At 45.7% G+C, this 14,112-nt stretch overlaps 1 protein-coding gene across 7 annotated transcripts in view; it reads right to left on the bottom strand.

Annotated features, from left to right (window-relative positions):
• Window positions 1-14,112, bottom strand: part of auts2a (activator of transcription and developmental regulator AUTS2 a) — a 335,293-nt gene that overhangs the window by 37,292 nt on the left and 283,889 nt on the right. For all 7 annotated transcript variants that reach the window (XM_005740357.1, XM_005740356.1, XM_005740354.2 and 4 more), the window contains one exon: window positions 1,546-1,594. In XM_005740357.1, the coding sequence (XP_005740414.1) occupies window positions 1,546-1,594 (49 nt within the window). The remainder of the gene's footprint in view (window positions 1-1,545; window positions 1,595-14,112) is intronic.

Raw genomic sequence — 14,112 nt, 5'->3', positions numbered from 1 at the left:
CACAGAAACAGCAAGCTAGTAGAAAATCAGCATAAAGGGATTTTTTTCACTTCGTGATCTGCTGTGGAGTTTAAAATCTACAATATGTTTGATATGTTCACGTATTGAATATTCGAGTAGAATAAACATGTTATGAACCATTTCTTCACTGAGGAGCTTCGTGACAAATAAGGCCTTGCTTTGCTTTATGATGAACTGGTCGGCCTTTAGGGGTTACGCCCGACTTTGTCCAAAAGTGCAAAAAGAAATATGATGTATGAAGAAAGCGCACCAACTGTCAAACAAATGGAGACTTTTTGCACCTGCCTTTGAGCAAATATTGACACTCATCATCCCACAAACGAGTACTCTCTCGCTCTCTCACACACAGACACACACACACACACACACTATTTTTGATGGAGCTGTTGCATGTCCAGAGGTTTGCTGCATTAGCGTGCTGGTAATCCCCTCCAACAAAAACCCACCCGACTCTTTTAATCTCAACACTACCCTCAATAAAAATACCAGTGGTCTCTGCTCTCTCTGCACCTGGATTCTTTTACTCGTCTTTTGCAATTGTCTCAGGCATTAGCATATGGCAGGACTGGATGACAGGGGACTGAGGTAGTAAAAGAGAAGAAAAGAGGGCATATTTAAATGGAAATAGGGGCCAAGAGAGTGGGCTATCATGGAGCAGAGAGAAAGCAGATTTTGTGTACTGTTTCCCCAGTCAGATCCTTTCATGGTAGGAGAGAGAGGGTGGCCCTCTGTTGATTTAGGCTGCACAAAGGAGGCCTTAATCCTTTCAAGGGAACCAAATCAGTCCGCAGAGAAGCTTCTTGTCAAGCACGGCCATTGAACACTCCAATGGATGCCACAAATCAAGACCGGGAGGGAATCAAAGGCCAGAATATGGGAAGTGTGTATGGAGGTCTGGAACAAGAATTAAGGGTGGGGGGTTGGGGCTACAAGGACCTATCCCAACTATCTCACCCATTTCTACCAAAGCCCCGAAGGGGTCATAACCTTGGTCTCTTAGCCTCCCTCTCGCCCCGCGTGGTAACTCCCCTCCATTACGGAGGAATGTCCTTTCATGGGGGCACCTCCATTATCCCTGAGCCAGAGAAAATGGGGCTGCTTTTAACAGCAAATTAGTGACTTGATAATGAGGTCACATGTGGTGTTGGCACACTGAGGCCATAAACAGATGCCTTTCCAGCATTAGTGCATCCTCCTCCTGCTCTGGCTTCAGCAAGGGTCCCGGTGCATTTCAGCACATTTGAAACAAAGGCTCACCAAAACGCTCACACAGCCTCACAGCGTCACACACCGACGCAGAGAAATATTTTCACATTAGACGATAACTGTTTGACTCATCGTGTACGGCGACGTTACATACAGATGCACCCTGGGTAAACTGCTATTGTTTGAAATGCTCACAAATAGGAAATATGTGAAATATGAAGAGAACACCGCACGGAGACACAGTACACAAATGTCAACGTGGCGATATCTGCAGAAACTGCAATGGTGACAGCACATCATAGGAACAGAAATGCATACCTTTAACTGCAGCTGTGCTGAAAAATTTCTCGGAGCTGGCATCGGAGACCTGGAAAAAAAGAGATGAAAACATCACATTCAGCATAGAGTTAAAATTCCCCAGGATGACACTGGAACAAAGCGACTTTGGTTCTTTTCTCCTCCACCAAACTTTGCAGACTAACTCCTTTATGACATTTTTAGAGATGATGTACAGCAATGCCTGTGTTCACCGAGAGAACAAAACACACATGACACTCACAGCAGTCACTAAAACATAAAGCAAACTCTGGTCTTAAATTAGCAGAAGTTTTTTTTTTTTTAATATACAATTCTGGAAATGTGTTGCTGGGCTGTGTGCTCCAGTTTTACTGCCAGGCATGCAGTCATTGTCAGGGCACGTGTGTGCATGCCGCTTTCCCCAAATCCCGTCCATAATTATCAGGACAGCCTGAGTATCGTGATCAAAACCAACACTGGGCATCAGACTGAAACAAAACAAGTGGGACTTCTTATTCTGGCCACTTGATGGCACTGTTGCTCCGTGCCAATTTGTTTTTAAAGCCTCACGATTCCTCCAAGCGTCTCGGGCAGCAGCGCTCCGACACCATCAGCGTGCTAGAATAACATGTGCGGTGATGGGATTTAATCCTGAATTAGACAACAAAAGCCACGCGTAGTTTTTAAAACAGGTCACGCTTAAACTATATTTCAAACACTTATTTTGACACATTTCACATCACCACAAAATGCCACAAAACGCACGCAGTGAAGACAGGAAAGAAACGGAACAACACCCGTTGAGCCCCATGTGAAGACGGACTGACAGCTTTCTCTGAATAAAACCAATTTCTAATAACTGGCTTTGTGGACTCACTGGCTTTGGTTTAATGCTAAAAATGTGAATTCCGGAAGATTACATTTTAAGAGCAGTGCTTTGTTTTCTTCTTGACATATTCGAAATCTGCGGCCAGTCACAGCTTAGTTATGCGCACTTGTGTCTTTTATTTTCACCTTAAGCACGGCAATAAATTCAAAATAATAGGAAATGGTGCTCGTGAGAAATACATTTTTTATTACTAAAATCATACACTTGTGTTTTTCACTAATGCAACACGGACAGGATGTAAACAATGAAAGCTGCAGGATAAATGGCAACACACAGACCGTTTTCTTTGCACGCTTTAAAAAAAAGTCTTCCTCACGTTATTTTGCACATTACCACACACAATGACAAACACGTCGTGGATTAAGAAGCGGCTCCGAGCCAGCGCGCATACCTTCGATGTGGCAAGGGTAGCAAGGAGTCAGGATATTACTTTTCTCGGTCTGGTAAATATGGCCTCGTCTCACATTCTGCTTTTCAAATAGTATAATCCATACAAGAGGCAGCGAAGTCTACTCCGTTTAAACTGAAGACAGCCATGCGAAAAGAGAAGAAGCCTTTCCAAGAAAAAAAATCCAAAGCCGTTCACAAAGCTACTGCGCCTTTTGGACAAAGAGAACCATGTGTCTCGCCACGGAGAGCTTTTGCATCAGCAATGAGAGGAGAAGGGAGAAAAAATCCTTTGATCCACCTTCCTTTCCTGCTCGGGACTCAGTGTGTGTGCGTGTGTGATTTTTTCACGTATATTCTCCTGTCGGAAATATCCGTGAGAGGTAACAAACACGATCCTGGAGGGTTTGTGAGTCGGTGCGCAGAAAGGGGCTGCGTCCGATGGAGCAAACCAATCCAACAAAGCGCACGGCCACTTTTCTCCGTGGAGACAGAAACGCAGGGAAATCACACGAGCAGTGAGCAAAAATTCACTAGGTATAGACCCACTGTCGCGCTGGGTGCTCTGACAGATTCCGATCGTGGGCACGCTACAGCCTCTCCCCGTCCGCTCCTAAGCACCAGACAAACTCCCATTCATCCAGCAACTGCCTGCTTGTGTGCTGCTGCCTTAACGGTCGGGTCCTCCCACTTCCTGATTTCCAGGCGGTCTTGGATTCAACCACAGTAGTCCTCCTTCACAAGATAAACACACTTGTGTTTTTTGGGGGCTTCCGAAAAGCTTGAACCTTGATTGCAGAAGTGCACATCGGCGCATTTACCTTTTGCGTAAATGGCGCGCAAAAGCTTAGACGGCAGCGCACCACAGAAAGATAAGGAGGTAGAGAGAGAGAGAGAGGGAGGGAACAAGAGGGAAGAAGAGAAAGGCGAGAGGGAGGGGAGAGTCAGGGCAGAAAGATAGTCTGTCACTCTGTACAGAGCAAGATGATGTCAGCCGCTAATGAATTCCCCAGTAGGGTGCTGCTACCGGGAGGGGAGGAAAAACAAAACGCTCCTTTATGAGCAGCAAGCACCTCCTCGAAGCCCACAGGCGCTGTCTTCCTGTTGAATCAACTCCCACTCCACTGGCCTGAAGGGAGGTCAACTGGTAATATAAAAAGCACTTTGGGTCATTCAGCCTCCAATTTGAGTGCTGAGCTCTCCGTGGTCCACCCCGACCAGAAAGCTAACTAGCTTCCAGCCCTGAAACTACAGGAAGAAGCCGTGCCCACTGACTGTATGAGGCTCCTAGGCTATGTGAGGTTATTTGTTTGGCTGTCCAGGATAACAGAACATCGCACCTTCTAGTTGTTTCCATGTCTTGGTATGACAGCATGTGTATTCTGAAAGCATCATATTGATTTAGAGGAACACTATTCTGCAGGGTTCCCACTTCTGATCTGAGAAGCGATGGCGCTCATCCTTTTTTGCCAAAATCACACCAAATGAATCCGGACGGAAAGAAAATCCTCTTAATAGTGTGAGCGTTGCATCCTATGGCTTGTCTAATGAGCACTAACCCACTGGCTGGGAGGTCAGTGGATGTACAATAGAGCCACATTGCACAAGCTTTTGCTGCCAGCTCAGCCCGAGCAACCACAGAGCAGAAAACAGACTTAGCTCATAGCTGAGATGCTAATCCGTCCCTCGGTAACGGAGAGACGGAGGATCTGTTGGCTGGCTGGGATAGGCCATACAAACATCAAGTCATGGGAAATGGGATATACAGTGGCCTGAGATTTACAACGGCAAAACAAATCCTCACGTTGAGCTAACACAACAGCATTCCTCCAAACTGGAGTCAGATTCCCAGTCTGATTAAGCAGAACATTTCACATTTAGCAGAAGAGAAAGAAGTAAACACACACTTTGTGGGGATGTTTCTGGACACGGAACAAAGAATGTGAAGTACCATCAGGCAATGGGAGGGAGGTGACTGGGAAAAGTCCAGCCACTTGGTTCAGCTACAGAGGACAAATGCTCGGTCACAGAGGGCCTGGGAGAAAGACCAGACCATGTGTTCATCAAGTTAGAGGCTGCTGTTAAGCATCCTTGTGTATGCATTGTGCGCTGAACAGCTTTAACTAATGAAATAATAAACGTCTTGATTGCTGCTGCTCATAGGCTGGGAAAACATCTTTGATCGCTACGGTGAAATGATGTCGCTGTACGCTGCACACCCACGAGCTCTGTGTGGTTACATGTAATCAGATCACATGGATTCTTAGGCTTAAAGCGGTGATTGTGAGGAAACATCAAGAGCGTTTTGTGGTTTGGCTTCGTGATATGTATTTATGTGACTGCCACTGACAGAAAATGGCTACCAGTCCTTTTCACAGGCCTGTGCGATGCAGCAGCAGCAGCTACGAACAAGCTGTTGTTCTCCATTCGAAATGGTCATTATCAGATGTGAGAGCGACCGCAAGTCTGTGATTACAGCCCCGCTGCCAAACAATCGCCCGGATCTCACATTATTTTTAATTCAAATGAAATGGACAGAGACAAACACACATTCAAATGAGAACTCTGCACAATTTCACATGAAAAAAAAATCTTCTGTGCAAGAGAATGAAGCACCGAGATCAAACGCAATGTCTGGATGAATGCTATGTATCTCAGTAATTGCTGTCTGGGCATGCAAGTTCTATCTATAGAGCATCAGCTTCAGCACTGACATTTTGTCATCTTTTATTCTGTTTTTTGGACGCTGATTCTCCACTTCAAAGAAGCCATGAACATGTTTGTCTCCCCCGCAAGCGTGGTTTAATTTTACAGGAACTCTCCTAGATTACAATCACAGGGGACTGGTTTGCCTTTATGAGCCTTCCTGCCATTACGCCAAACTACCCTCATTTAAAATATTACCGATAAGTGTAAGATGAGTGCTGCCAATGTAATATGTTAAAAGCTCTTACTACATTTGCCTGTTGGCTCCAAACTCTGTTGTTGCTTTGCAGCGCTCGTGCATTCAACCTGACACTGAACAGAGTCATCATCGTCATCATCAGAGGTGAACAGCATTCAGGTAGGTGGGTATTTCAGAAGCAGTTTCACCACACACTGAAACCTCTGTCAGAACGCTGGAACCCTTTGGTGTAACTGTGTGTGTGCAGTCACGTGAAACTGAACCTTTTATGCATTGCTGTGTAAAACTAAATACACACATGCTGCCTCCAAACGGATTTCAGAGGGTAAACTGAAGCCAGGTGCTGACACTGTATAAGCACAAGTTTTGGAAGCTTGCTAGTCTGGAGCACGGAGGAACGACATTAGCAATGATCTTAAGGAAGCACCTGGTATAGCCCGACTCGAGCCCATCAGTCAACACTGACAGAGATTACTCACCAGCACAAAACATTCAAGACTCCTCTGTGCACCAAAGTGTGGTTGCACCTTAAGAAATAAATGTATAAACGAATGCCTGCAACCAGTTGTCCTAACATTCCTCCACAAACATGTGAGAAACTGATAAAGTCATCCAGGTGGTCCTAAAAGCCACTGGATCAGGTGGAAGCTCGCACTCTCTGAACAGAATACCAGAATGGGAGTGACCACCAGGTACAACCGAGTGTCTGTGGTGAGCCTGCACTGAAGTTCCTCGTTAAATAAGAACAAAGTTAACTTCTGGACCAAATTAGAAACAAATAAAATCCCAGACGTTTTGCAAATACTGTGTAATCTGAATTTTAATGTAAGAATTACTGATGACATTTTCTGTTCTTCCTACAGGGAAGCTGATTTTGGCATTCTGGTGTATGCTGATTGGTTAGTCAAACATTTATTATATACTTGTTGCCGTATAGTCCGGCTGTCTGAGATCATCAGTGTGGGCGTTTCTAGAAATGTTCTGCTGAACAGCCGACGGCGCACGATGATATTATTATTTACATAAAAGGATGTACTGAAAAAAGTAACTCCTCACGACGGCTCCGTGAATACGTTTCACTGCAAAGAAGAAAGGTTAATAACAAGCAGGGTGAAACCCGCTGTCACACAGGATGTTTAGATCTCGCCTCACTCAAGTGATGAACAGCAACATTTAAGACGTGATTTATTCTGCAGCTGTGTACTGCACGACATAATATTTACATTCTAAATATACTTGCTTTATTCCAACAGCTTATAAAATAAAAGGAGTAAATAGTAGGCCGACCCTGAGCCAAGCAGGGAGCGGTGGGGCGGTGTTGCCCCCGCTTTTTTAAAATTTCGACTCATAGATATGAGTAACGCATTATCAACAACACTACTCATTTCTCAAAGAAAAATTTGTGAAGGTTAAACAACTGAAACTTTACACAAAGAAACACAACCACTGCTCACACCCCAGCGGCTCAAACACCGGGCCTCAGGAGGGAGCTCTGCAACAACAAAGCCAGCCCAGCCTACTTCCTGCCTTTTACACGCACCGCTGAGGTGGAAGAACAGCGTAATATTCCCGTCTGGAACATGGTGCGTTAAGGGGCTCGTGTTAGCGCTGATGCTGTACTCAGCAAGTTTAATATTGATACTTTTTTATATTAGCATGCTAATATTTGCTAATTAGGAAAGGGGAAAAATACAGGTAATTGGAAACTCATTAGCCCGCAGGTATTTGTTCATGAACCAAAGTATCGGGAAATTAAAATGTTAGTTTGTTGCCACTGGTGGATGAAAAGATATTATATTCCATCCTGAGGGGAACATCATTGCAAGCCGTCCAACAATATTTCGGGGGACTGACTGGCGAACAATGTGGAGCTAAAAATAAGTAATAATTCCACCTTAAAGAAAAGGTTGGAACCATAGTCGTTACACAACCACCACTTGATTGGCAGGTGGCTGAGTTTCTGGAGCTATTGGACTTATCGAAATAATACCTGATTAAAACCTGTTCAGTGTTACAAGGATTACTTTTAAATAAATCCCTGCCTTCAGAGGAAAGGGTGGGATTAGATCACACCCTCCTTGTTGCTTAAGTTCAGAAACATGGAAATGTAGCGCACCTCTAAGAGCTGTGAAATATTTCTAATTGCACAAACCCACACACTTACACATGCCAGCACTGCTTCTCACAGACTTTGGAGGGTGGAGAGAGGGCGGTTCATTTTTTTAATATACAAAATGTTATTGTTTTATATATTTTTTTATTTTTATTTTTTTACAGTCATTACATCCGACCTTATCTCCCCGAGCCTGCACTGGTTTGTCATTGACAACCGGCTCTAATCTCTCCCCCCTCCTGACAAGCAGCACTGACAGGCCCTTTCTTTCCAATTCCTCAGACACACAGCCAGACATAAATTAATCTGTCACTCATTGCTAATATTAATGTGGGGATGGCACAGGGCTGCAAGCACACAAAAGACAAACGCGTCCAACATTAAAAACCACTACACAGAATGGGACACCACAGCACTGCCGGAGTGGCAAAAGCCTTTGGAAAAGCTGACAGTCTTATCTGCTGAAATGCATCAATCAAAAAAAACAGAGAGATTTGAGAACTTTTGAGCTCACATCTTCATTTCCATGGAATTGCTTTTCAGTGTTAAACTTGTAACTAAAAATGCTAAAAACGAATCTCCACTTTGCATCTCTGTCCCGCCCTGTTCAAACAGCATGGCATGCTGGGAACATTAAGGCAGACTGGTCGACACAGGAATGAAAGCAGCTATCTGATTCAATGACGAAACCCCTAAAAGCAGACGCTCTGTGTTATAATAAAGATTCCAGAGCCGAGAGATACGACTCTCACATCATGCCGGCCAGTTAAGCAGCAGAAAAGTATTTCTTCCGGTTGTTAAAAGCCTGCAGAGACCATGTTATCTGCTTATCTGTATCTGCTTATCTCCCCATGGTCTGTGAAAGCAGGCTGGGGCTGCAGGAGTTCAAAATAAATGGCCTGATCAATGGCAGACATTATCTGGATCTGGTAGGCAATAATCAGATCCAGTTGACATCGCAGCCGCAGAAAGAACCGGCCTGTCAGCGGGAACAAGCCTACTGTGCTCGCTATCGGTCTAATGTCGCCGCCGTGGGACTCGCTTTGGAAAACAATGCAGACAAGAAAATTGGTTTAACCTTTCCTGCCTCCAATGCTTTGGTTACATCCAGATTGCAGCCCCCCCCCAGTACTCTGCCCAGTCAGAAGAAAAATGGGAGACCTTTTTGGCTAAATTACAGACGTCGCTGTGGAATGTGGTCTGTGGGCAGCAAAGCCGGTGATAATTTCAGAGCGATCACTCCCGTCCCTTCTAGCAGAAAGGAGCATATGTGCAGCCCACACCAAACATCCACAGCATCATACATATTTGGCATATTTTGCAATGAACATTTTCATGTAATGTCAGGATAATTACTAAATCTGCACGTGTATTTTTGGCGCTGACGCTTAATGTTCATATGGAGATTTAATGGACTAAGAAAATGATGGCTGGGGAAATCGGAATTTTAATGCACCGAATTCTGAGAAATTATTGGTTTGTGCTGTTTGCTTTCATCTCGACATCATGTTAGGCCTTCAGTACATCTCTGAAGTATTACTTTTCGCCTGAAACGACGGCATAAACAAGATTTAGTGCTGCTTGACATACAAATTCATTAATTATTGTACTCGTAACTTCACCGAGCTGTGATGTCACGTCAGCTTAATGACAAAAACCTCAAAACAATAAATAAATAAATAAAATAGAGCTTGTGTTGCATTCTTTAATTTGACCCCAATTCTTTCTGTGAAGCTTTGCCGTGGAGCCGTATCCCAGACAGAAACATTCATAACAGATAACCCTCTGCATGACAAAGCCCTAGCTTTCATTTTCTCCCTAATCTGCATGTCTTTATATTTGCAGGGACCCAGCAGACATCTACAACTTAAGAAGTCTGCTGTATGAACCCCCCACAAGGCCTCAACTTAATGCTAACTGAGAGCAGCCGCGCTCGCAGGAATAATATTTCCCCTTTTTGTTTCTTTCTTCTCAGCGGCGATATGAGAGCGAGGAGACGAGGGGAGGCAGGGAGATAAAGGACAGGGAACTAGAGAGGAAAACAAAACAGGAGCAGATGAGGGGAGACAGACAAGACGGGGGGGGGGGAGAAAAAGCCAACCGGGGAGGTAGTGGAGCTGGGGGGGAACAGCCTGCTGTGTCTTTTAAGAAGGAATAGCTACAGGAAGCACTGAGGAAGTCACCACTAAGGCGCTGTATTAAAACCTGTCTGACCCTCTGCAGACCCCCTCGGCTCACATAGCACGGTCAGAGGGATTAGGTCTTCTGAAACGCTCCGTCAAGACCATTCTGTCAGGCGCCGATGGAGACAAGCCCCACCCACTCCCCCTGCTTGCAACCGCATGCTCCACTCAAGCAGCCTCTCCAGGGGCCTCTCTATGCTCAACGGCACCAGAGTGGGGGCCTGATGATAGGCTCTCTAGAGGGATACGAGATGGACCGTGGACATCAAAAGCCAGCAGCGTGATAGACAGCAGGGAGGTCTCTGCCCATCCTCAACCTTTCTTCTTTTTCTTTTTGTTGTTGTCCCCCTCTCTCTCCATCGACGCCCCCTGGCCATTGAAGGGATTCTAATTGCATTTTGCAGGGCCCGGAATAAATGAGGTCGTTGTTCTGCCCATAGTAGATCCCCTGCTGGGAGGATGAATGATGGGATGGAGAGAAATTGGAAGTTAGGCCTTTTTGAGACAAAAAAATGAAAAGTAAACAAGGTGCTTCGCAGGTCACCGAGGAGGGACAATTCTGGGTGCCGCCACATTGAGAAGGCAGCTAGAAAGCCTTGCTTTTAGGCTCCCTGTCAGTCGGCGGCAGACGGGTTATCAAATCGCACATCTTTAACTCTCACTGTGATCAGGGCCTCATGCTTGTAGACTGTGTGAGTGAGCATGTGACCTGCAGAGGACCGTCTGCCTCCTTTCCCCTGGTGGTGTCCCAAAAGTGTAAAAAGGAGATGATGGTTTGTGACCTACATGTGAAACTGGTGGTGGGCCAGAGACTGGGGCCACAACCGGGCCGCAGGGGGTCTGTCTGTTGACAAAAAGGCGAGGCCTCTTCCGCTTTGAAGCCCTGTATATTTAAATATTTCATGACCCCCTCATCCAGACCCTTTTATCAGATTTGTGCTCTGGCTCGTGGCTGCCTTTCATTAGCGGCACAGAGAGGGAAGTTAGTGTGGATCTAATGCACCCGTCAGCGAGGCAGATCTGAGAGAGCCTCTCCCATACCCGGGCCCTTTTGGCACTCTCCATATCTGGAAGACGATCTTGTTAAATGCTAGTAACAATTACACCAATTACAGATAAGCCTAACTGTGTCAAAGCCACAACATGATGTTTACAATGATTAGCATGCAGTGTTATCATCAGGGATGGTAATCAAGGCTAGTGCCTGGTACTTCACATGATCACAGGGCTCTTTATCCGTCACTGTTGATAAAAGGCCACCGGCTGGAGACGGAGCCGAGCGGAGCTGTCGTGTTCGGCACTAACTCGTGCGCCGACTATCTAGCTTCAGTTAACGCACGGCGGGTTTGACGGGAGACTTCACAAGAAGTCTTATTAACTGCACAATGACATCAAATAAGAGAAGATCGTTATTGTCAAAGACACTTTTAGGATCTCAGCAAAGCGGTCGCGGCTCTGCTCCCGCAGTGAAAAGTTCCGATAATCGAAATTACACAAACGTGAATGATGCGACTTTATTGCAGCGAGGCGGAGCGTGGCATGTGCCAGTAGATTTCCACGAGGGCGCGTGCTGGCTCGGTGCAGAGCACCAGTCTAGAAATGCATCTCTGAGACTGGTGACCATGACATAAGGCCCTGCTTGTGCGCTTGTAATAGAGATGCCTTTGAGAGCGGCCCGCGTCTGCCTGCGGGACACATTCCACGCTTTCCTCCACAAACTCAGCGCCGCCGTCAGGCTCTGGGTCCTAAATGTGCACATTGTGAGGCTGCCTCGCTGGCTGCCTGACAGCAGAACATTCACCATGGGGTTATTTGAGTGGACCCAGCCTCTCAGGGCACAGACAGAGCGTGCTCTCTCTAACGTGTGTGATACTTTGTAAATGGCTGTCTTATTTAAGCGTGTCAAAAGATCCACCTTACAATTTGCTTTTGACACTGCAGTCGCATCAGCGGAGATCATAAAGCGTGTGCGATCACGTGACACAGATGCCACAGTCATGTGTCGGTGGGGGCCAATCATCAGTGGCCATCTCAGACGGGCTTACCATGCAGCGTGTTTACCAACACCAAGCTTCAACAAGATGATCTGGGACAGCTTGCTGTCTGTCTCACTCGCTCTTGCTGACACTCGCACACAAACACGCCTGTAAGAGGATTTCCAGCAGCAACAGGCTTATCCAGAGAGAAAGCTAAAGCGCCACACACATCGTGACCCAACCTCACATGGTCGGATGCACAGGTAAACAAACACAAGACTCCCTGATGGAAACTGTGGTTTGTGGGTCTTTGCTGCACTGACGCAGGGCTAAACAGTTTGTTACACAATAAAGTTTGAATGCAGATGACAGCTGAATGAACAACATGACAGCCCACAGTTTGGGGTCGATACATGTTGGGCTTCGTGCTAATAGATACATTTTCTGCTAGAGCATGTTATTTTTGCAACAGTGAGTTCTTGACTGTCTCGATGGCGTATGAAAAGCTGTCATCGCGTGCTTTAATCGCGTCTTCCTTTTAAAGTCTGTTTGCAAGCCGAGACAAAAAGAGTTTGAATGCAACTGTCGGCAGAAGCACCTCCGGCTGTGTATTTCTTTGCTGTCACCTGATTAGCCTGCTCTGATGGCCACATTGTTACGTGGCAACAGAGGGCACTTAGTTGGCTGGCCCAGTGGAAGTCAATCAGAGCGAGTTCACTGACTGTCTGCCCGGGGATATTAGAGGAGCGTCTTTTAGTCATGCTTGAGGGAGTCCAGGCTCCGACTGCACTAAAGCCTCTGGCGTGCAGGGGAATCTAGCCGGGCCAGGAAAGCACCTGTCATTCAGTAGCGCTTCAGGCACAACAACACCCGACACTGCTCATGAATTCACACAGAGAGAGGCATGCAGACGCTACATATGTGACATACTCGCCGCCTAGTACGCTTCTCCACGAGCTATATGCTGGTGATATGCATTCCCATACCATTTAAAATATCCACAACAGATGTGTGCGAAAATACACGCACAATTCATCACACGAACACAATCGCACACGTCGCCTGCAGGAGGTGCCCTCTTGAGACACCCGAGGTGACAGATGTGTCAAAACAACATATTGGTTTCACTCCTTTTTGTCATGGTGTTGCTTTGTTCCTTTACCCTAACAGCAGAAGCAGGAAAAAAACACTGGATCTGATTTGCACTGCACACTGCTGATGCATTTTTCACGAGTTACTCCGAAAACACCATGTTCCTAGACATTAAAAAGCAATTTAGCACTCCCAGGATTAAAAGCGCATGTTAAATTGAAGGCTACACTTGGTGTGGGTATGAAAAATTGAGTGGTTCCTTATATTAACCAGGTTGAGCGCAGCACACAGCATTTAGATAGACGAAATGGAATCTTTTAGCATTACTAATTCATCCGCAGGAAAGCTGTGGTTGAGATGTTGTGCGCAACTCCACAGCAGAATACAAACACAGTGCCGAGGCTGTGCTACATCTCGTCAAACGATATCCATCAGCAGGGATTGTTAAATGTAACCTACTTTTCTCGGTTCTTTTATTTCTTTTAAGCTCTGCCTCTTCTGTTAGACATGCTGAGAGCCGTGAACCCTTATTCTATAAATCCGTATACTGGCCACACTTTATACTGAGATAACAGAAAAAGGAGACCAGTCAAATTCCAACATGGCATCAGTGATCTCTGTGATGTGAACCATAGCAGGGTGAAGGGCGCTGTGGGTCTGTAGACATCCATGTATATGTTGGCTATGACGCCACAAAGTGTCCTCTACTGTTTCTTTGCACTCCAGTGAGAAAACAAAGGAGAGGACACAAAAAAAAAAGGAGGATGAATACTCATTTAGTGGACCGCAGACCCACTTAAACCCCATGATGGATGCTAATGATCCCGTAATTACCGTTCCTAAAATGGTGATAATTAGAATTCTTTTATGGCTCTTTATCTGCAGACAATCTTGATAATGATTGGTAGAGTGTTAAACAGAGATTGTCAGTGTTTGACCTTTGAAAGCACCAACATAAAGAAAAAAGACCTCCAGGATGCAATAAGCGTTTTACTTTAGACACTTATTGCTGATAATCTGCAGTTTAACGTTATTTACTGTTG

Source organism: Pundamilia nyererei, unplaced genomic scaffold (genome assembly GCF_000239375.1).
Source record: "Pundamilia nyererei isolate P.nyererei 1_Seehausen unplaced genomic scaffold, PunNye1.0 scaffold00099, whole genome shotgun sequence".
Taxonomy (NCBI): domain Eukaryota; kingdom Metazoa; phylum Chordata; class Actinopteri; order Cichliformes; family Cichlidae; genus Pundamilia; species Pundamilia nyererei.
Note: the sequence above shows the minus strand (reverse complement) of the source record. Positions and strands in the feature narration are given on the sequence as shown.